This window comes from Dromiciops gliroides, chromosome 4 (assembly GCF_019393635.1).
Source record: "Dromiciops gliroides isolate mDroGli1 chromosome 4, mDroGli1.pri, whole genome shotgun sequence".
Classification (NCBI taxonomy): domain Eukaryota; kingdom Metazoa; phylum Chordata; class Mammalia; order Microbiotheria; family Microbiotheriidae; genus Dromiciops; species Dromiciops gliroides.
In genome coordinates, this window is record NC_057864.1 from 248874859 (window position 1) to 248898331 (window position 23473).

Here is a 23473-nt window from a genome sequence, read left to right on the forward strand (position 1 = left end):
TTCTTCTCTTCACCCAACTGTAACCCCTTCTTTGAGGCCTTGGAGAAAAAGAGGAAAACCGATTCTTCTCTTCCCAGGCAAATTTTCCTGCCTCTAATGCAAGCTTGGGTCCAATGCCATCCTGACCTGGGAGATTTTCACTACCACCACCACTACCACCACATCACCAGGGAGATGTCAGAAATGTGCTCTTGTGAAAGGGAATGGAAGGCCCCTCACCTGATAGGTTTGGAGAGTTGGTTGCTGAGAAAACAAAGCAAAAACACAAAGTTAGAGCCTTGGGTTAGTGTTGGTGTTGTAAAGATGGAGGGGGGGAGGGTAATGGGGCACTTAGAAGCTAAACACAAGGTTGGGCTAGAACAAGTGCCAGAGGAGAGGCAGGGCAGGACTGGGAGAGTTTCAGTACATTTTGACAAGAAATAAATAGCATGCTAATCAAATGAGATTCAAAACATTATGCAAATCCACACACTTGCAATGGTTCAAACATTGTATGTATCTGGACTGCAGAGCTAGCCTGATTCTATTCCTGTTCCCAGAGTCAAGCAGCCTGGAAACAGGTTTGGGAAGGGTCTGCCCTGGGGAGGACGCTGGGAAGATGCAACTCTGGGGAGAAAGGGATTCTCCAATGGGAGCTGTGACAATCTCCAAACAGGGAAGGGGAAATGGGTAGCCCCCAGCCTTCCATAAAGCTGAGGGGAAGCAGTGCTTTGGGACAAAAGAAGGGGATTTCCTCCTACCCCCTTTCCCCCATGCTCAGTCCCCCAGCCACCTACGCTCCATGTATCGGATAATGCGGGCAGCCATGTCTCCAGCCCCAAAGGTGGTGATGGGTGTGAGGCGGACCTCATAGCTATGGGGCACCTTCAGGTCAGTCAGTATGTATTCAAGCAACTGCCCCTTCTCCACGTGGCGAACTGGGATTGGCTTCGTTACAGACGTCCGAAGGCTTAGCTGGGGACATAAGCATTGAGATCCCCATCAATTATGGGCTCTTGAGCCCCTTCACCCCTTCCTTCCCACCACCCACATTGGCCCCCATTTTCCAAGGATGCCCTCAATGCTATGGTATAAGGGAGAGAGCCCATGGTTTCATATACTATCCTTATTTTTGTTCGTCTTTGTATGTTGAAATGTTTATGGTTTATTTTAGATTCATATGATATATGCATTCATATTACAAATTCAATATGAAAGTGCTTATTATAAATTCATAATAAAAATTAAAGTGAATTAAAAGCATGGAGAAATTAGCTCTCATAGAAAATGAAATGAAATAAAATAAAACAAAAGCTAAAACTGCAGAACCCACTGAGCCTGGCTGTTATTAACCATGGGGGGAAAAGGAGCCTTGAATTGGAAATCTTGAGACTTGAGTTTGAATCCAAGCTCTACCATGAACAAGCTGTGTGACTTTAGGCAAAACACTTCCCGTCTTTGGGACTCCATTTCCTCCTCCATCCAAAGGGGATAATAAACCCCAATTCAGTCAACTTCACTGGACTGTCACAAGAACTAATGAGACAGTGGATACACCCAGTTTTAAACAAATATAAAATATTCACCTTCTTACCTGATTTTGATTCTCTTGTAATCCTAAACCCAAGAGATAAGATAATAGATCTAGGGCTGGAAGGGACCTTAGAGACCACCAAGTCCTGTATCCTCATTTTATGGATGAAGAGACTGAGGCATGGAGAAGTTAAGTGACTTGCCCAGAGTCACACAACTAGTAAATGTCTGAAGTAGGACTTGAACCCAGTTCTTCCTGACTCCACGTCCAGTGTCTTATCCATTATGGATAACAGGGGAGAGAGCTTAGTGGGTCTGAGCCCATGTCACCAAAATCTCAAAGACAGGCTCTCCATTCTCTCTTTTAAAAAAATCTCTTTTTAAACAAATATTTATTTTATTCTGAACTTGAGAAATAAAACAAACATTTCACTAACATAGTAGAATGGGAAGAGGGAGGGAAGAAAAATGATTTTATGTCCATAAGCTCTTTGCCTTGTGGGGAAAGCTGCTGTACTCTCACATACACACATCACTGGTCTTTCCAAGTTCTTAGATTAATGATCAGAACAGGCCAGGGAGTACCATTTCTATTAGTCACAACTGAGGGAGTGTGGGGTGGAATGAAACATATACCAGGGTCCCCAGAGCTTGTGCTGTCTTCCTGACTCTGAAAGGGCAGATGCCAACCTCAGGAGACACTTGTAGGTTTATCCCACTGCTTTTTGGTCAGCCTTTCCCATCCCTCCCCACATGCCCAATCCCATAAACTTGGACATCCTTCAACACCCCAAGAATCATTGGACACCCTCCTCACTCAACCTCTTTTAAAAAAATTAGGATGGAGGCAGATAGCTGGTACAGTGGATAGAGCATCAACCCTGATTTCAGGAGGACCTGAGTTCAAATCCAACTGCAGACACTTAACAATTACTAGCTGTGTGACCCTAGGCAAGTCACTTAACCCCAATTGCCTCACCAAAAAAAAAAAAACATTAGGATGGGCCTTGTGATGTTATTGGTGTAGAAAACTTCCAATAAGAAAACTCCTCATACAGATGGAGATGAGCACTCCATCTGTAACTGGAGAGGCAATGTAGTGTCATGTAATGTATAGCATCTAGGAAGACCTAGGTTCACATCCTAACTCTGATAATATCAATATTACCTTGGGCAAGTAACTTCTCCTTAAGCCTCAGTTTCTTCATCTGTGAATGAAAGTGTTGGACCCACTCTAAATCTGTTATCCTATGAACATAAGCCCTAAAGAGTTTCCTGGGCACATTGCAAGATTAAGTGACTTGCCTAGGGTCACACAAGCCAGTATGTGTCAGAGGTGGGACACTCCCAACTTCTTAATGAGGATTCTGGGGAGAGTTAGTTCCATTCCCCAGTCCCATATCCTTGTGGGGACAAGGACATTCTTTCCCATCCTCATTACACCCCTTGCCTCCTCCTCTTCTAGCCTGTATGTCTCCAGCCCACCTGGCGGACGTCCAGCCGGTAGCTGAGGACAGGATCCACGGCGTCCGGCTCCTTCTGCGTCCACTGAAGCACGTAGGAGTAGTTCTTGGACAGCTTGTGGCTGCGGGTGGGGTTGGGGGTGTCGTAGTAAAACTCCGGGCTGTAGGCTTTGGCTGAGAGGGTGGGTGTGTGGAAGGGGGTTTGGGGCCATGGGGGACAGAGAAGGACAGGGTAGAGACAGAGGAGGAAAGGGAGGAGTTTGGGGTGAGACAGAGAGGGAAGAGAGGGGATAGTTGGGGATACAGAATGAAGAGAGAAGATAGTTGGGGAGACAAAGAAGGAAGATAGGGGATAGTTGCAGAGGGATGCAAGGAAGCAAGGAAGGAAAGGATATAGTAAGGGGAATCAAGGGGGTAGAAGGGGAAATGGTTAAGAGGAATCAAGAGAAGGAGGAAGAATAAGGAAGACAGAAATGAAAGAGGAGAATTATGGGGAAACAGAGATGGGATATTAGGTAGAAACAGGGAATGGAAAGAGGGAGGGAGAGAGAGACAGAAAGGGAGTAAAGGAGATAGGGAGGAGTATAGGGAGAAGAGGGGAGAGGGAAGGGAGGCGGGAAATGTCACAGGGGCCCTCTGGCTGGTGAAGGGGAAGGAGGGGAAGGGATGAGGAAGGTGACCTGAGGCCCCAGTTCCTCAACCACTCAGGGTGTTGGATACCCTGGAAGGGGTGGGGTGGGGAAGGGGGAAGGAGAATATTCCCACAACTGCTAGAGGTGATGACCAGACAAGGGAGTCCAGGGAGAGGCTGAGAGGCTGGAGGTGTGGGAGTGGACACACTGGGTGCCTTTCCACAGAGTTTAATGCCATTCGGGCATGATGTCATTATGATGCATTGAATCTCCTTGAATGGAATATATAAGGAGGAATCTGGGGTGCCCCCACCAAACCCTGTAATTCTCAATTCTTACAACCCCAAGGATATCATTTCCCTCCCTCCCCAGTCCCTCTATGCTTCCCCCAACCCACCCATCCATAAGTCCCCACTTCTGTTGAAGCCCAGGCCAGCAGCCCAGAGACAGCACCCAACCATCCCAACCTGGCTTGCTGGGGATTGGGTCAGAAGGTTGAGAAGAAAAGAAATAGGGCTCAGGGTTACAGGAAGAGAGGGGAGAGAGAAAAGGGAAATTTAGGTGAAAAAGGAAGGGAACTGTGGGAACAAGGAGGGAGAGGGAAAGGGGCTGTGGAGATAATGTAGGAGAGCTAGGAGAGGCTGGAGGCTAGAGGCTAGAGGCTAGAGGAATAGGGAGGAGGTAACACTAGGAAGGATAGGGTTACCTTACACCGAGGAACGGGATAGAGATGAAGGAACACTGACTGGAGAGAAGGGAAAGGGCTATGAGGGAACACCGAGGGATAGAGATGGAGGAACACTGGGGAGAACGGAGGTGCTGGGGGCAATTGGGGAAAAGAGGAAGGCTGGATTCACTGCAGGGAGAGGGGAGGGACCCAGAGAGAGACATGAGGGAAGAAGGAAGAGGGAAGACAACTACAAGATAGGGGAGGGAACTGGAGGGCACTCGGCTGGGGCTGAGAAGTTAGAACGGGAGGACACTGAAGGGAAGGGGGAAGGACAGGAGAGGAAAAGGTCTGGGTGTACTGGGGAGGGGCTGGGGCACATAGGGGAAGAGGGAGGAGACTGGAGATACTAGGGAAGGGGCTGGGGCATATTGCGAGGAGAAGAGAGATAACTGGGGGACACCGGAGGGGACTAGAGAGATTTCGTGAATAAAGTGTCCTTTATTACGAAGTAATACTTAGTACAAGCTAAAGCATGTGTTGACTGATAGACCAGTGAAGCGTCCACATTATATTGTGGAGAATAACCTGCCAGAAGGTACTTTGGCTGCTCAGGTCTGGAGCTCAAACCCTCGATATTTGACCTGCAGCAGGAGGAGGGCTTCCATGTAGAGAAATAAAAAAGGAGGGGTAGGGGAAGTGACCGGAGATGGGCACTGGACCCTCCTCCTCTGGCCAGCAAGTCCGAGGCACCGGGAGGAAGGGGCTGATGGAGGGGGAGGGGCTGAGATGAGCAAAGGAGCACTTAGTGGAGCGTGACTGAGACTAAACCGGAAAGGTCAATATGGAGTGAGTGGCAGGAGAGAAGTTTGAGACATGGGGATCATGCCCGAGATGTAAGAACTGGGCTTAGACAGAGGGACCGGGCAGAGATGAGACGGCGTTCAGAGGTGAAGCCCTTGGCTGAGGGGGAGCGACTGGGCTCTAGGGAGCAGGCCTGGGGCCAGCCCTTTGCCAGGAAGAGACAGCCCAGGGTGAGAGAAGGGCGAACCGGACAGGAGGAAGAGGGACAGGTGAGGGCCACTCACCGGAAACCTGGAAGAGGCAGGAGGCGGCGCCCACGTCGTTAGAGATGGTGCACTCATAGCTGCCGCTGCTGTCGCGGGTGAGGGGATCAAGGCGCAGCTCCGCGTGGTCTGGCGCTTCGTTGGGGGGAGCGGGCGGCGTGGGCAGGAGGTGCCCGTTGAAACGCCACACAGCCGAGGCGATGCGCAGGGGGCTACCTCGAAGCAAGGTGCAGCGGAGCAGTACAGGTCGGCCCAGGGCCTGGCGCACGTCCTGGCTCGTCGGTTCCACCACTGGAGGAACTAGGAGGAGACCGGGTAGGAGGGTACACCGTGGGGTCAGCAGGAGTTCTTCCCTGCTCCTCCCTCTTCCCAAGCCAGTAGACTAGAGGGGACTGACATAGGATAGGGGTTGAGGCTTCCTCTAGGAGGACACGCCGTGGCTACAAGAAGAGTATAATCTGGGGCGTTCTGAGGGAAAGTGACAGCCTATATATATCCATGGCATAGGAACGGGCACTCAGGCGCTCATAGACACAAATGCACGTATATGGATACACGGATATACACCCACACACATAAACCATCAGCAAGAAGAGATACACACAGATGCGGAAGTAAACGGACACAAATAGAAAACCTTTCAGTAAACATCAACGCAGCAGAACAAACACCCTCAGAATTCTAGAACCTGGCAGCCGGAGGGGAAAAAAAAAAACCTTGAAGTCCATCTAGTCCAAGCTGTACCTCAATATTGTGACATCCCTAGCAAGGAGTCATGCAGCCTTCTCTTGAAGATAACAGGTTAGAGGGTGACTTGATTGCTACAGTACTTTTAAAAGAAAAAGTATCTGTACTCAATGGAGTTTCTGGTTTGTACACTCCTCTCCTTCTGTTCCACTATGCATATGGAAGTGTTCAATTTATTTGGTGTTTGTTGAGTTCAGAATAAAAATAAAATGAAATGAAAATAAAGACAACAACAAGATAGCTAGTCAGAAAGAATCCACTATCTCTTGGGTTGGTTACGTGAGAATATTACTCTCTTTTAAACATCACAGTTAGCTCCAATTTTATGGAAGTTTTTCCATTCATGGTGCCTAAAACTGCCTTTCTGTAACATTCAATTTTTCTTTGCTTAATTCTACCCTCAGACCCCAAAGCAGAGATAAGAAGTAATCCACAAAACAATCTTTCATATACTAAAAATGCAACTGTTAGCCCACAAGTCTTCTCTTATGCAAGCTAACCAGCCCCGTTTTCTTCAGTCAACATTAATATGGCATGAGTTCAAGGTCTTTCACCATGCTGGTTGTCCTCTTTTGGATTCTCTCTAGTTTATTTCTGTCTGTCCTAAGAGGTACCCTGAAATGGATGAAATACTTCAGATGTGGGTTGACCTGGGCAGAGTACATCAGGACTTGTTGCCTCTCTTGTTCTGTACACTGTTCCTCTTAACACAGTGTAAAATTACAGCAGTTTTTTTGGGAAGCCATGTGATGCTGTTGACTCTTATTGACCTTTGTCAAAAACCCAGATCTCTCTCTTTTTTCAAATGAACTGTTCACTCATCAAACCTCCTTAATTTTGTAATTGTGAAGGTTATTTTTTGAGCCCAAGCACAAGAATTTACATTTATTCCTGTTAGATTTTCTTAAAAGATTTGGCCAGGGGCAGCTAGGTGGCGCAGTGGATAAAGCACCGGCCCTGGATTCAGGAGTACCCGGGTTCAAATCCGGCCTCAGACACTTGACACTTACTAGCTGTGTGACCCTGGGCAAGTCACTTAACCCCCATTGCCCTGCAAAAAAAAAAAAGATTTGGCCCAATTACCAAATAGCACACACAGATGCTCACATGCACACATATGCTTAAATGCACACACCTCACACCTCTCTTCATTCACATTCATCAACACCCTCCTAGAACTCAGGATAAGGCTTCCCACACAGTAGTTGATAGTCTTGACTCACTGACAAACCTCTAGGGATATACACACTCCTTTCCAACCATTTCCCCTGCGTAGGGGACCTCTTCCCATAGCTCTGCCCCAGGATCCATGCTTAGTTTCCTAAGAATTTCAGGTGTGCATGAGGATTTTAGATTGAGGAGATGATGTTTTCAAGACATCTTGGGCTATGAAGTCCTTGATGGCAGGAACTATCTGACCATTATCTTTGTATTCAATGCTTGGCACACAGTAGATGCTTGGTAGTCAATTAGCAAACTTTTATTAAGCCATTACTGTGTTCCAGGCACTGTGCTAAGCTCGATTGATTGATTGATTGATTGATTGATTGGGAATAGAGGCATATGGACTTGGGAGTATCAGGGCTGGGATGTCTCAGGGTGTTGGGGTTGGACTACAGATAGTGGGAATACCTGTACTTTGTCAAACAATCGTTGGCTGAAAAGTGGAGGGGAGGTGTTGGGAGTGGAGTTCTAGGAGTGAGGAAGGTTGACAGCATCATATCCTGGCAAGAAAGTTGAGCCATATTGTTGGGTATGAGAGTCTGGGGTGGGGGACCTTGAGGGTATGTTCAGTGAGTGTCTTAAAGATGCTTCCAGGAGACACTCACACTGCACATTGAGCTGCACCTGCGCCTCCCGGGACCTGACATTGAAGCCATTGTACCGAGCCGTCTGACAGCGGTAGGTCCCACTCATCTCCCGGCTCACTCGCTCCACTCGTAGCTTCCCATCTGGTGTCTCCTCCACCGTAGCTCCAGAGGGCAGCAGGCCAGCTTCCTTGTCCATTCGGGACCACAGCACAGGAGGCCTGGGCTTCCCCCGAACTTCACACTGTAGTTCCACAGAGGACCCCTCACGAACCATCACCACCGACCTGCCCTTGGGGACGCTGATTGTGGGGGGCACTGCAAAGATGGATGAGGAGGATCAGAGGGAGAACTTCCCACCTCAGCCTCCCTTTCCATTATTTCCAAAGATATCCTCTGCTAACATTTACACAGTGCTTTAGGATTTTCAAAGTGCTTTACATAATCTCAATTGATTTTCACAATAACCGTGTGAAAAAGGTGTTGTTATTGTCATTGTTATTACAGTTATCCCTTAGCCACTGAGGTGGGAAATCCATGTCAAAAAATTTTGGCCCTCCTTTCATATACCAGAGAAGTCGGAATTATTATAGTATTAAAAATGTTGATATTATACAATACTATATATGTGTGTATACATACACATATATTATACATATATGTATATGTGTATATATATAATGCATTTCTGAGTTTCTAAACTTTTTCTGTATAGTCTGCTGGTCTTCTCATGTAATCTGTGGTTTCCGTAAAACTCCCTAAAAAATGCCATTTAATTTCTTAGCCAATCTGTGATGTATCAAAATTGAGATGAGGAAAGTCACGATTTGGAAGGAATCACTGTATTCTTCCCATTTTACAGATGGGGAAACTGAAGCTGAGAGATTTTGTCACTTGGCCTGGGTTGCATAGCGAGTTAGTGCCTAAGGCAGTATTCAAATTTATGTCTTTCTGACTCCAAGCCCAGTGCACTATCCATTCCACCAAACTAAATTTTCTCATTTTCTTATTTTCCTCAATAATAGTGTCCTACCTGGAATATGCTTCCCACCTATCCAAATCTTGCCTATGTCTCAAGGCCCAGATCAAGTCCTATCTCAACCAAGAAACCATCCCTGACTATAGCAGAATACAAGCATCTCTTCTTAGGTGTAGGTTTGTTCTATGTTCATCCTTACTAAGAGGCAATGCAGCATAGTGGGTAGAGAGCTGACCTTGAAGGCAGAAAGACATAGGTTTGAGTCCTACCCCTGACATATCTGCTACGTGACCCTGGGCAAGTCATTTAACATCTCAAACGTCTTTCTAGACAACTCTCTGAGACTCTAAGTTGCAGAGAAGGTACCCAACTGCATTAATAGAGGGAGGTTCTTCACCTGGGAGTTCCCTATATCAGTGAAATCACAGACTTCAGTCCCTATCTCTATCTTTTCCATAGGCTAAAATATTCACCGGATTAAAGAATTTAGACCCCTTTGTGTAAACCAACCCCTTCATTTTAAAGAGCAAGAAATTGAGACTCAGAGGGAGATATTGTGTTGCATTGGAAAGAAAGTTGGATTTGGAGTCAGAAGACCTGGGTTCCATTTCTGGTGGTTATTAGAGAGTTGGTCTTTGGGCCAGGAAGACCTGGCTGCAAGTGCTATTTCTGACACATACCTGGTGTTGTAGGACCCTGTGCAAGTCACTTAACTTTTCCTGTGCTCTAAATAACCCTCTAAAACAATAAATAAAATAGGTGTTAATCTTCATGGTTAGAGGAAATTTCCCAAAGAGGGAGTAATCTTTATTAAGATCGCATAAGATGGGGGGCAGCTAGGTGGCGCAGTGGATAAAGCACCGGCCCTGGATTCAGGAGTACCTGAGTTCAAATCCGGCCTCAGACACTTAACACTTACTAGCTGTGTGATCCTGGGCAAGTCATTTAACCCCAATTGCCTCACTAAAAAAAACAAACAAACAAAAAAAAGATCGCATAAGATGCATAGGTGATGCAGTGGATAAAGCACTGGTCCTGGATTCAGGAGGACCTGAGTTCAAATGTGTCCTCAGACACACTTACTAGCTGTGTGACCCTGGGCAAGTCACTTAACCCTCATTGCCCCGCCAAAAAAAAAAAAAAAGATCACATAGGTATTGCTATAGGAGTTTTCTATATTAATACCTATGTGATCTTATAAAAATTACAAAAACACCCTGAGCCTCAGTTTCTCCATTTGTAAACAAGAGGTTGGACCAAATGACTTCTAAGTTCCCTTCCAGCCCTAAATCTATGAGGTAAAATGATTTGTCCAAGGTCACACAAAGAAGTAGTAGAATTAGAACTCAAACCCTATCATAATTCTTTTCCTTGAGGAAATTGATTTGGATTAGAGTGGGAAATAGGAGTTTCCATTATCCTCTTCCTCTCCCCAACACACATACACACACACACACCCACACACACCTTGAATTTGAGAGGAATCAGATGATGCCTATGGAGAGACTGATAGGGAAATGTCTTTACCCAGGCTCAGGATAGGCAGATCTGGTCAAGACTGGGGATTTAGATGATTTCCCCCTCCCTCACGCTCTTCCCTTGAGTGATCCCTCATTCTCCTTTCTCTAGGATGACCTTCCTTTCTTCCATGACCCTTACTCCTCCCTTTCACTATGTTGTACTCCAATTTTCTTTCCTCAAGGTAATTCCCCATCCTCCTTTCCTCTGAATAAACCCTTCATTTCCCCCAGAGTCACCCTCTCCTCCTTCCTTCCCTTGGATAAGCTCTTTCCTCATCCTCCCTCCCCCTTGGTACCTCCTATTTCACCTGCTGGCACTTCCTGAAGGATGCTAACCTGTCTCAGAAGAGATGTTGACCTCAACACTGAGGTCTGGCACAGGGGCACCCTGAAAGGAGGCGACACAGAGGTAGGTTCCGTAGTCACTGAAGCGCAAGTCAATGAGCTCCAAGCTACTGGTGACAGCAGGCAGTTCAGGGTCATTTCGAGTCACCAGTAATCGGTCAGATACCCGGGCAAGCTTGCCATTCTTGTACCACTGGTACGACACCTTCTCCTGAGGCACAGCATCCACATGGCATGAGAGCTTCAGGTCCTGACCCAGCTGAATACTCTCGCTCTCCTTAATCACATCCGGCGTGATTTGGAAGGTGGCGTTCTTCATTGCTATAAAGATAATAGAGGTGTGCATGGGGGAAAAAAAATGACAGAGATTGCACTTCCCCAGAAGCCAGAGATCCTGTAAGTAAGGACTGTATCCATCATACTCTGGGCTCTCCTTGGAGGGCAGGTACTAGGTCTCTCGTAATAGACCAAAAGCTATCTGAATACAGAGGTTGCATCTCTCCTATCAGAATGTAAACTCACTGAAGAAAGGGATTATAGATGTGTGTGTGTGTGTGTGTGTATATATATATATATATATATATATATATATCAGACAAGGAATCTAGCTCCTGGATAGTGTTACACTGTGGAGAAACAGTTCCAGGCTTCAAGGACCTGTGTTCAAATCCCACTTATAATGCTTACTGTCTGTGTGAGCTTAGGCAAATCTCTCTATGCTGGGCCTCAGTTTCCTTAACTGTAACAATGAGGGGGTTGGAATATATGACCTCTGAGGTCTCTTCCAAGTCTATCTCTATGATACAATGACTGCCTCCTTGTACAGAAACTACTCCATAACTCTTTTTGAAAACTGTTCTGCTTAAAAAAAAATCCTCTCTGAAACAAAAGGATCTGCCTCTTTAAAACATTAAAAGTATGTTTGAAGGATGCTGGGAGTCTTCTTAGAGTTGTTAATGGATGACCTCAAGTATTTGATGTAAATTAAGATTTTAAACCAACCCAGGCTTCAAAGAGAAAGAGAAATGAGCCAGGTGGAGAAAAAAAAAAAAGAACTCTTCCAATTGAAAATACACAATCACAGGGAAGTCATGGGGAAATGTAGCATGTTCCTAGCTGTGATCACCCTTTCTGTTTCTGATCCTGAAAAGGCCAGTTTCTTTAGAGACAGGGAGGGACTGTGTAGCTGATTAGAGCTGATCCCCATCTAATAGAAGGAGAAAGCTTTTGCTATCAGGATCCTCTTAGTTCAAACTGGCTGCAGAAGAGAGACTGGCAGCAATCTGCTACCAAGTGCCAGGAAGCTATCCTCAAGTCCCAAACCCAAGGTGCTGCAAATGAGAGGAAAAGTAAAAGATCTGTCTTTAAAGCAGAGAAGGGAAAATTAAGATTAGATTATGCAATTGTTGATAAAAATTAAATTTAGCGAGGAACATCCATGAGTGCTTAATAGCATCTTGATATTTGTATTTCATTAAATCTTACTCTCTCTACAGTAATAATAATTACCCATTTATATGATGATTTAAGTTTACAAAGTACTTTCCTCACATCAGTTCGTTCTAATGTTTTATTTTATTTTAATAGAGTTATATACTCTCATGAGAGGCAGTATTACAGTAGTGGTTAGAGAGTTGGCCTTTGAGTCAGGAAGGAGTGGGTTCAAGTGTTACCTCTGGCACATACCTGGCTGTAGAATTCTGGGCAAGACACAACTTCTAGTTCAGTGATGTCCAACTCAAATAGAAACAGATCCCTGTGGCTGCATATTGACTTAGAAAAGGCACAAATTAACATTATCTAAGTACTATTGTGGGGCAGCTAGATGGTTCAGTGGATAGCACACTTGGTCTGGAATCAGGAAGACCTCAGTTCAAATCCAGCTTCAGGAACTTACTAGCTGTATGGACCTGGGCAAGTCACTTAATCTCTGTTTACTTTTTTTGTTTGTTTGTTTGGGGTTTTTTGTTGTTGTTGTTTTTTTGTGTAGCAATGAGGGTTAAGTGACTTGCCCTGGGTCACACAGCTAGTGTCAAGTGTCTGAGGCCAGATTTGAACTCAGGTCTTCCTAAATCCAAGGCCAGTGCTTTATCCACTGTGCCACCTAGCCGCCCTGCTCTGCTTTAATAGAAGGAAATGGCAAACCACTCCAGTACCTTTGCCAAGAAAACTCCACAGACAATATCAACATGGTATGGTCCACGGGGTTTCACAAAGAGTCTGACACAACTGTACAATATGTTGTATGTTTATTTCATTAAATATTTCTCAATTAAATTTTAAAATTTTTTTCTTTTTTTTTCTTTTCTTTCAGGCAATTGGGGTTAAGTGACTTGCCCAGGGTCACACAGCTAGTAAGTGTCAAGTGTCTGAGGTCAGATTTGAACTCAGGTACTCCTGAATCTAGGGCCAGTGCTTTATCCACTGCGCCACCTAGCTGCCCCCCCCTCAATTACATTTTAATTGGATGTCAGCAGCACTTGAAGCTTTGAGGCTTTGTTCAACTCTGGCTCACTTAAATCCAATTCACACACAAGTCAAGACTTAACCCTGTGGTGTCATTGGTCCTCTTCAAAAAAAAAAAGCAATGAAGGACAAACAACAACAGGCTATATTGGGCTGAGTTTGACACATCTGCCTCTAGGTATCTTTCTCAGACAATAAATTGTAAAGAAGATGTTGACCTGCATTGATAAAGGAGGTTTCCATAGAAGTCTGGGGGTGGTAGGAATCAATACAACTGAGAGCTATTCAAATTGCAGATAGATAGCTGCAAGGACTGGGGCGGGGGAAGTTGTTGATTTTTAAAAGACATCTTTAAATGCTACTGATGAGAAGACAAGGAGCATGGAAAGGGAGTCAAATTTTTAAGAGCAAGAAACTGAGAGAGTGGAGACAAAATCAGGGAAAGGACATGAGAATCAGGGAGCATGAGAGTTGGCCACACTAAGACCATTTAGATGGGAGCAAAGATAGTTAGACAGGGAAGCTAGCTTAGGATAAGATTCCCAAATTCTGAACATTGTTGGTTCTCTGTTCAAAGGAACACTGAACTCTGAGCTAAAAAAGAACCTTAGAAATCAACTCCTTTATTTTATAGGTCATAGATAGAGAGGCCTCAGAGACCATCTAGTCTACTTTACAGATGAAGAAATTGAGACCCAGTTTCTGTGCTAGATGACATAGTAGGTAAGATCAGTGGACCTAGAGACAAGACCTGGGTTCAAAGAGACACACAATCTGTGTGACCCTGGGCAAGTCACTTAACCTCAGTTTCCTCATCTGTAAAATGAAAATGATTATAATAACAGCACCTACCTGTCAGAATTGCTGTAAGGATCAAATGTGATAATATGTATGCAAACCTTAAAAGGCTATATAAATGCTAGCTGATATCATTAAATCATTTACTCAAGGTCATACAAGTAATAAGCATCAGAAAAACTAAGGTCCGGACTTCTCTAAACTTACCCAATTAAGGAGTAGCAGATTTAGGGTTCAAGCCCAACCAAAGCCCTTTCTACTACCCCACACTGCCTCCTGTCAGTTCTTTTTTACCTTCTATTCCTCAATCCATAGGATCACCAGAGCTAAAAGGTACCCCAAAGAGCCATCTAGGCCAACATGATCATTTTTACTATTGAGGAAACTGAGGCCCAGAGAGGTTAAGTGATTCATCCAAGGTCACACAGATAGCATCAAAAGCAAAATTTGAACTCAGGTCCTCTAACTCCAGAAAAAGTGCTCTTTCCACTGTACCACAAGGCGTCCCCCAATAGGAATGTCCTGTTTTGAGAAGCCCAACCTCAGTATCATGGACACTAAGAAGAATCTTTATGAAGGTCCTGCCCCCACCCCAAACAAGATACTTTCTAGAAAAACAGAGAAAGGGAGGAAGGGGAAACTTTGACTAGGCCAAAGGCATGACTGCGAAGGCAGGTTTCCTTCTTGCCTGGGATTATTTTCTTTCCTCCTCTGACCTGCTGAGAGCTCCTTGTAGTCAGAGATAGAGACTCCGATCACACTGGGAACCCCCTGAGGATGTCCCTATCAGCCTGGGAGCTCCCTGAGGACATGGGCTGTATGTCCCCATCAGACAGGGAGTCCCCTCCCCCCACCCCGAGGGCAGGGACTGTATGCTCTCCCATCATATTTTTCCTCTGGGTTTCCTCCCTAGACCCCAATTGGGTTCCCTTGTCCCCACCCCCAATGGAAGCAGTCACTTACATCGAACCAGCAGGTTGACCGTCTTCTTGGCTGGGTTGCCCACATTATTAATAGCTGTACAATTGTAGTAGCCAGAGTCCTGGGCTCGAACAGATGGGATGGTGAGGGTGCCACCCTGGGCCCTGCTGCCTAGAGGCAGGGGACCTGGACCATGGGACCATAGCACCTGGGGCTGGGGGTCACCCCCAGTCAGGAAACAGTGCACTGTCACATTCTCCCCAGGGTTCACCACCAATGTCTCATTCACTGACAGCTTCAGGGCAGGAGGTGCTGGAGAAGGCAGTAGGAAGAAGGTAGAAGAATGGTTACAGGGATTTAGGAAGGGGGAATTAGGGGATAGGAGAGGGGATGGAGAGATGCTGGAAGAGAAAGGAGGAGCTCAGAGAATACCTAGGAGGTGGGAGATACTGAGGAAGAGGGGAAGGAATTAAGAAGAGCCTTGAGCAGACAGGGCTAGATCTGGGGGGAACTAAGCAAGAGGAGAGAGGATTGGAGGATACCTGGTGAGAGGACAAGGGCCTGGAGGGACACTAAAGGACTGGGGGAGGAGGGAGCACTAGAGGAGAGCCACTGGGGGATACAGGGAGAGAGCAGCGGTAGTATGCTTCAGTCAGGGCAGCTCCCCTGGGGATAGGGACTTGCTTTTAGACTGGGAGACCTTGATCTCCTACCTGTGGTGTTGGTGAGGCGGAAGGTGATGGCTTTGTCAGGAATGCCACACACATTCCGAACAGACACCTGGCAGGTGTAGCTGGCATAGTCCTGGGGCCTCAGATTCTTCAGCTTTAGAACCTTGGTCTCCCCCTGGGGAGGAATCATGGGTAAGATGTAGTGGTAGTTTCCATTGATGTACCAAGAGGAGCCTGTGGCAGACTGGACTGGGCATACAATCTAAGGGATTTTACTGGTCTCTAACCCTAATCCCTACCTTCCACACCTTCCCAGCCACCAGTCATCTGGATTCAGGGTGAAATGCCACAGTCACCGCACCTTCTATGGGATTTCCTCCTTTTCCCCAAACCACTGCTCTCACTGTACCAACCCTCTAGCCCTCGAGGCATTCCTGGGCTCTGAAGTTGCCCAGTAGCAAACCCTCCCTCTGCGGAATGAATAAATGGATACCATTCCCTTGCCCATCCTTCAGTTCTACAAGCAACATCAGAAGCTAAAGAGAGGTCTGTATTTCTTCCTCTTCATCCCTTACCACACTCTGCCTTCCCCAGCATCCTCTTCCAACCTCCCCTCTCAAACTTTCATTGCTAAACAATCTGAAGGCCAGACTACACTCAGAATTTCTTAAGAATTGCCCCAATTCAGAGAGGGCCAAACCCTCAGGTCCTTCCTGATCTTTTCTCCAACACTGGACCCCCTTCCAAAGGAAAAATGAAGCAGGGTTTGCCCTCCCTTCCCAAGTTCTCCTTTGGCACACTGTTAGCATCATCTCTCTTCCATGCATAGCACTCCATCCTAGAGGTAGCTGCATATAAGTGGTAGAAGGATGGAGATGGGGAGCTATCCCTGCTGACCTGGGTGTAGAGAGGCTCATAGATGTCAACCCCATCATCCTGGCTGTGGGACAGGGTGCTGGAACCCCTCTTCCAGATGAATCGGGCTGGTGGGTTGGAGTTGACGGTGCATCGAAGGAACACTGTCTTCTCCTGGTAGAAGCTACCTCGAACATCACTCACTGTTTGATGTACCGTCAAGACGGGTTCATCCAGGTCTGGAAGAGCAAGATGCCCAAGGGGCTGTCATGCCAGAAGGTTCTGGAGTGACCTTAAGCACCAGCTACTGGCCTCCTTAGGGAGAAGGGCTGAGCCAACCTCATTGGTTGCTTCTGTCAGGGAAGTGGCACTTATTGCACCCCAGAGGAATTGAGGCCAACTTCTCACCCCATCCAAGCTGCCCTGAATGGATTCTGACCCCCTGAGCTGAAATCTTCTCTCTCCCCACTTAAATTTCCCCAGATCATTTTTTTTGCAGGACAAGGAGGGTTAATTGAGTTGCCCAAGGTCACACAGCTAGTTAGTGTCAAGTGTCTGAGGCTAGATTTGAATTCAGGTTCCCCAGATCATTTTAAATTTTTCCTTTGCCCCTATTATATCTGGAAACATTTATTTGTGTATATGTTGTATCCACCCAATTAATGTGTAAGCTCCTTGAGGGCAGGAGCAGAACCATTTATTAACCCTTCCCTAGTGCCTAGCTTTTGGCTCATGGTAGGTGCTTAATCAATGTTGAATTTAAATGAGCTGAAGGTAGAGGGCTAGATTTGAGGGATTCTTAAGATTCCCTAAGGGTTCTGTACAGCCCTGCCATCCCACCCCTCTCCCAACCCTCCTCCATTTATCACTTAGCTGTCTCCACCCAAGGCACTGAACATCCTATTTCAGGACCCCAAAAAGACAATGCTTAATGCCACAGCCCCCCCCCAAACCCCCCTCCCATCTCAAGGAGGGGCAGTTACCAAGTCCATGAGCAAAGTAGGTGTGGGTCACAGTGAGTCCCCAGTTGCTCTGGCCAGGCCCCCCTCCAGTTCCACCAGTATCAAATGGGGCTCCCTCAACCTCAGGGACTTGGCAGAAGCCAGGGACTATAGTGTTCTCCCCTGGGTCATATGCTCCAGCCCGGGAGCTGGCATAGAGAGGAGCAATGAGGATAGTTGTAGGTTAGCTCTGGGGATGCAGGCTCTATCCTGTGACTTGTGCCAGAGAGGTGAGTAAAGAGTAAAGGCTACTCTTCTTTATCCCTGGAAGGGTGCTAAACCTCAGAGAAGAAAATTCTTCAGCTCATCCCCTTCACCCTGAGCTGGCTTCTTCCCTAGAGCCTGGTGCTAGGTAGGTGACACAGAAGACAGGCACTGACAAGGGGGCAGAGGCAAGCAGGTCCCTTCGGGCATGGAGGACAGAGGGCTGAAACAACCCCTGGAGGGATGATGCCTGGCAGTAGGAGGGAGCCCAGGATGCCCCAGGATGCAAGTGGGGTGGGGCAGAGAGGAGACTTCTCCAATGGCAATGACACTCTTTTAAGTCCTTCCCAACCAAAGGGACCTTTCACTTTCTCTCCCTTTTCTTTCCTTCCCCTTCCTATTCATTCACTCCTATACCTTCTCCTTTTCTGTCTTTGTGATGGTCACCCCCAAAGTGATGACCACTTAGGGCACCCAAGGGTGCTATATATCTTGTCCCCTAAGCAGAGGAGGTGGAAGGGGGTTGGGATGCCAGTTACTGCAGAGGACCTGGGATGAGGGTGGTTGGTGGAGCTGAGAGAGGGCAAGTGGGGGCAGGCGTCTGCCTCCCAGACTTACACTGCACATCTACTCGGATGGACTTGATCGCAGGGACCCCCACCCCATTCTCGGCTTTACAGTAGTAGCGGCCGCCCTGTGTACGAGCAATGCGCTCTATTCGAAGTGTTTCATTAAACACCGATGTCTCCTGGAACTTGTCCGAGGCACTCCCAGCTGTCTTTGTCCACCGAACCTGAGGGAGAGGGGAAGGGATGGGATTAGATTCAGGGTCCGGGTCAGGCTGTGAGAAGCTCATACATGGTCATCCAGCACCTCCCCTCCCCCTCCTCCCAACTATGCCTTTCACACTGTTTACACACATGGACAGAGACACAGATATAAATACATATTCATAGGATCATAAATTTTAAGTTGGAAGGAACACCTTAGAGGTGATCTAATCCAAGTCCTTAAATTTTACACATTATTAAACTGAAGTTCAGACTTGCCCACTTATAAATGATATAGGTACCCAGATCCATGAAAAAAAATTATCTATACAAATCAACAAGCATTTATGGGCTCACTGTCTGCTAGGTTGAACCAACCTCAGTGGTCACTTCTGTCAGGGAAATGGCATTTAACTGTACCTGAGGGGAATTGAGACCAACTCCCTCCTCCCCCAGCTGCCCTACCTGAATTCTGATCCCCTGAGCTGAAACCTTAGACATATAAAGAAACAAAAAAATAAAAAGACATATAAAGTCTTTCCCAACCCTCCCTACTCTTAGTTCCTGCCCTCACTGACTACCTTGAATTTATTTTTATTTGTTCTGAATATATTTACATTTATACTTTGTTTTCCTATTAGAATGTAAGGACCTTGTCAAGTACAGCATTTCAACTTTTTTTTTTTTTTTTTGGCGGGGCAATTGGCGTTAAGTGACTTGCCCAGGGTCACAGAGCTAGTAAGTATTAAATGTCTGAGGCCGGATTTGAACTCAGGTCCTCCTGAATCCAGGGCCAGTGCTCTATCCACTGCACCATCTAGCTGCCCCAGCATTTTAACTTTTTAAAATTTCTATATCTCTAACACCTAGCATGTAGCCTGACCCATAGTAGATATTTAATCAATACTTCTGGATACACACAAACACACACACACACATTCACATCAAATCATTTAAAAGGATTCATAGGGTATGTTCAAGGCATTATACTAGTGCTGTGGACTATGCAGAGGTGTCTAAGTTAGTTTCTGCCCTCATGGAATTTACATTCTAAACACCAAAGACCAAAACACACACACACACACACACACACACACACACACACACACACCCTTGGTCAAACTGGGCTTTAGGGAGATCACTTTCGCTTCTGTGGAGAGGAAAGATTGGATCGAGGAGAGATTCTCAAGTCTCAAGCCTCAGCAAGGAAATCAATAAAGAAGCTGTTAGGAGAATTTATTCCAGAGGAGAGAAGAACATGAGTTGGGTAGTGGCAGGATGAGTAGAAAGGACAGATTGCAAGATGTGTTGGTTAGAAATGATCAGATCTGACAACTGATTACCCACGGGATATGAGTGAGACCTCAAGGACGACACAGAGTTTGCTAACCTGGGTGACCAGAAAGAAGAATGTTATGCCAAAGACCAAAACAGGGAAGTTCAGAAGAAAGGTGAGCTTAGTGGAGCTGGATAATGTAATGAACTCTGTTAGATTATAACCCATATATACATGCCTGTGTGATTTACTCTCTCCCAGCAAATAAAAGGATTTTCACTCACATCCATTGCCTTGGGATGCAGAACCTGAGTTGAAGGATGCATGCAGCAGCCCCAGGGTAATCTGGGGAGCAGGGTATAGGTAGGCACTCTAAAAGTAAGGAATTTTCTCATCAGTACCTCTGCCTCTGAGCAGATGGGTCAAAGCTAGGTAAAAAGTGCTCTGAGAGTATTGGTTCAGACAGGGAAATGCTGAACATTTACACAGCCTCAGAAGTCACTTTTGGGAAGGGGCTGCGTGTTGATGATAGTGAGTGAAGGAAATGGACGGTTGTGTTGGAGAGAAGTCCTTCAAATGACTATCGCAGAGGGGGTGGGATGGCACCCATCTTTTCACCCTCTGATTGGTTGACCACAAATCCCTTAGGAGCATTGACCCCTGGAGTAGGAGCCCCCATTTTGAAGACTACTGCAGTTGGCAATGAGGAGCCATTGAAGATTTTTGAAAAGACGAATGATATGATCAAAGTGGTATTTTGGAAAGATTAAAATGGGAGATTAAGGTATTTGGAGGAAAGATTAGAGAATTAGACTGAATTAAAGGGATTAGACTGGAGGCTAGGAGACCATTTCAATAGTCCAGGCCATAGGGGATGAGGGCCACTGGGACTGGAAATGAGCCAGGTGAAGAGAAAAAAAAATCTATTTGGAACAATATGGTCATAGATAAGGCATGTGGAAAATGTGGCAGGTTCAATACTACGATCTCCTTTCTATATCTGACCATGGAAGTGAGTATCAAGCAAGCTAGGAACATTAGGGAAAAAAAATTGTATTAGAGTTGGGGGATGGAACTGTGAGAAAGAAGGAAGAATTATTCCTAAATTAATGCACAGCATGATGACACCACTGAAAGAAATACCGAGGTCAGAACTGAGGCCAAACACACACTGACACTGATGTACATATGAGCACATATGTCCATGGACACACAGATATCGGTTCACACCAGTTTGTAGGACTACTGTGGATCCTGGCCCAAAGCCTCCTCCCTGGCTCTGATGAGGGCTCTCTCCCCTTTAACAACCAAGGCTTGATCCAAAAGAAACTTCTTTGATTAGCAACACGGTTTCTAAACAAACTCAAGGGGAAGAGGACACATTAGCTACTCTCTTTCTCCACTGGGAAAAAAATGGTCTTAAGGTATAGTAGAAATTATAGTTGGACACTCAGAAGCATTTCCTGACCACAAGGCTGTGAGATACTAGAATAGAGAACTGAAGATTCCCTTTATTTTTTCTTTAATATACACCATGCTATTCGATTCCCAGCCTCAAGGTCAAACTGTTTTGTTTTCCCTTCCTGTTCTATTTCCAAAAATCTCCAGAGAAAGGCAGACATTTCCAGACATGGCCAATGTGTGCCTGGTACCTAGATATCGATAGGATCTGGGTCTGTGATTTTACTGGGAAGGGGAACTTCCTCTATCAATGTAGGTCCATACCTACTCAACAACTTAGAGTTTTACAGATGAGGAAATGGAGACAAAGACAGATCGAGTGATTTTTTTTTTTTTACCCAGGGTCACAGAGCTACAAGTGTCGAAGGCAGGATTTGAACCCTGGTCTTACTGATGCCAAGTCAAGCATTCTATCCACTATGAACAATGTGAGCTCCTTGAGAGCGGGGACTGTCTAGATTTTCCAGGTATATATACAATGCTTAGCACAGTCCTTAGCATCTGTGTTTGGCATTCAGAGCCTTTTGTAACCTAGCCCCCTCCTACCTTTCCAGTCTTTTTATACCTTGGTCCCTACCACATACTCTTCAATCCAATGGCATTGGTCTCCTGGGTGTTCCAAAAACAAGATGCCCCATCTGCTCTGGGCATTTTCTCAGGCCATCCTCCACAGCTAGACTAATTTCCTTCCTCATCTTCACCTACTGGATTTTTTGGCTTCTTTTAGATCTGAATTAAAATCCCATCTTCTGCAGGAAGGCTTTCCTAACCCTTTTTAATTGTAGTGCTTTCCCTCTCTTAATTATTTCCTAATTATCCTGTGTGTAACTTGTTCATACACATGTGTTAGCTTGTTGTCTCTCTGATTAAACTGTGAGCTCCTTCAGGGAAGGGACTGTCTTTTGCCTTTTTTTTTTTTTTGTATATCCAGTGCCTGGCACATAAAGGGCATTTAATAAGTGACTTAGAAAGCACTTTAAAATATTTTCCCATTACATTACATTTTCAAATAGGAGCTTAATAAATGCTTATTATTGATCTATTTTGAGAATGATCAATATCTTTAGGTTTTGAGTAACTATACTTATTTATTACAAGGGAGAGTTCTATTGAAGCCAGAGGGAATCTTTGGGAAGTGACAGCAATGGTTTTTTTTTAAAGAGCATCAATATAATATATTAAAGAAAAAATAAAGGGAATCTTCAGTTCTCTATTCTAGTATCTCACAGCCTTGTGGTCAGGAAATGCTTCTGAGTGTCCAACTATAATTTCTACTATACCTTAAGACCATTTTTTTTCCCAGTGGAGAAAGAGAGTAGCACCTGAGTACCAAATTCTTCCCATACTTCTCCAACCTTCTCTGTGAAACTACAGCCAACAATGACCTTTACCCATCATTACTCACAGTAATGGCTGCCCTTTCTTTACATAACACTTGAAGGTTTTTTAAGTATCTCATTTTATCCTCACATCAAGCCTGCTCAGTGACTTTTATGGGTATTAGTCTCATAGGCATTTTTCAATTTAAGTTTTCAATGTGCCCTAATCAGATCAATCTTAGGGTATAGTTTGATTGTTGCCCTCCTGGTCTGAACTTTGCAAGGTCCACACCAACAGTTTGGATCTGGTCAATACAAATAAAGGTTTACCCCTGGTTGGAGCTCCCATGGACAGTTATTGGCCCTAACCGTCAGCCTCTATCAACTAGCTGATTCATAAAAAAGAACTTCAATTCAGTCTTGCCCTTGGTTCCAGCTCCCTGCCCTGGTTACTTAGCCCAGGTCTGTGTCCTGAGCCCAAGACTCTTCTCTGGTGTTAAAGTGATCCAGCCAGGGGCAGCTAGGTGGCGAAGTGATAAAACACTGGCCCTGGATTCAGGAGAACTTGAGTTTAAATCTGGCCTCAGACACTTGACACGTACTAGCTGTGTGACCCTGGGAAAGTCACTTAACCCTCATTGCCCATCAAAAAAACAAAAAACAAAACAAACAAAATAAAATAATCCAGTTATGAGATCACTCTTTCTTTTGAGGCATTAGAAGGAGAGGAGAGGACAAGGGATCATTGAGTACCAAAAAATGAAACCAGGAGTCAGAAGATATGAGTTCAAATCCTGACTCCACCATGAATTCCTTATATGACTTAGACAGCACCCAACCTTTCTGAGCCTTAGTTTTCTCTTCTGAAAAATGTGGGAACTGAACCTCTAAGTTCTTTTCCAGTTCAAGCAATCTATGAATCTATAAGACCAAGAGAAGGGGAAATAGTCTGTGAGAAAAGGCTAGAAGTATTAGAGGTGTGGATGATCTC

General features: G+C 45.5%; 1 protein-coding gene across 1 annotated transcript in view; it reads right to left on the minus strand.

Annotated features, from left to right (window-relative positions):
* The window catches only part of MDGA1 (MAM domain containing glycosylphosphatidylinositol anchor 1), a 95934-nt gene that overhangs the window by 10868 nt on the left and 61593 nt on the right, over positions 1-23473 (minus strand). The window contains exons 3-12 of the mRNA XM_043999325.1: positions 18275-18449; positions 16494-16690; positions 15639-15771; positions 14968-15237; positions 10732-11061; positions 7918-8214; positions 5363-5641; positions 2998-3149; positions 777-954; positions 220-243 (exon numbers count right to left, since the gene is read on the minus strand). Coding sequence (XP_043855260.1) covers positions 220-243; positions 777-954; positions 2998-3149; positions 5363-5641; positions 7918-8214; positions 10732-11061; positions 14968-15237; positions 15639-15771; positions 16494-16690; positions 18275-18449 — 2035 coding nt within the window. The remainder of the gene's footprint in view (positions 1-219; positions 244-776; positions 955-2997; positions 3150-5362; positions 5642-7917; positions 8215-10731; positions 11062-14967; positions 15238-15638; positions 15772-16493; positions 16691-18274; positions 18450-23473) is intronic.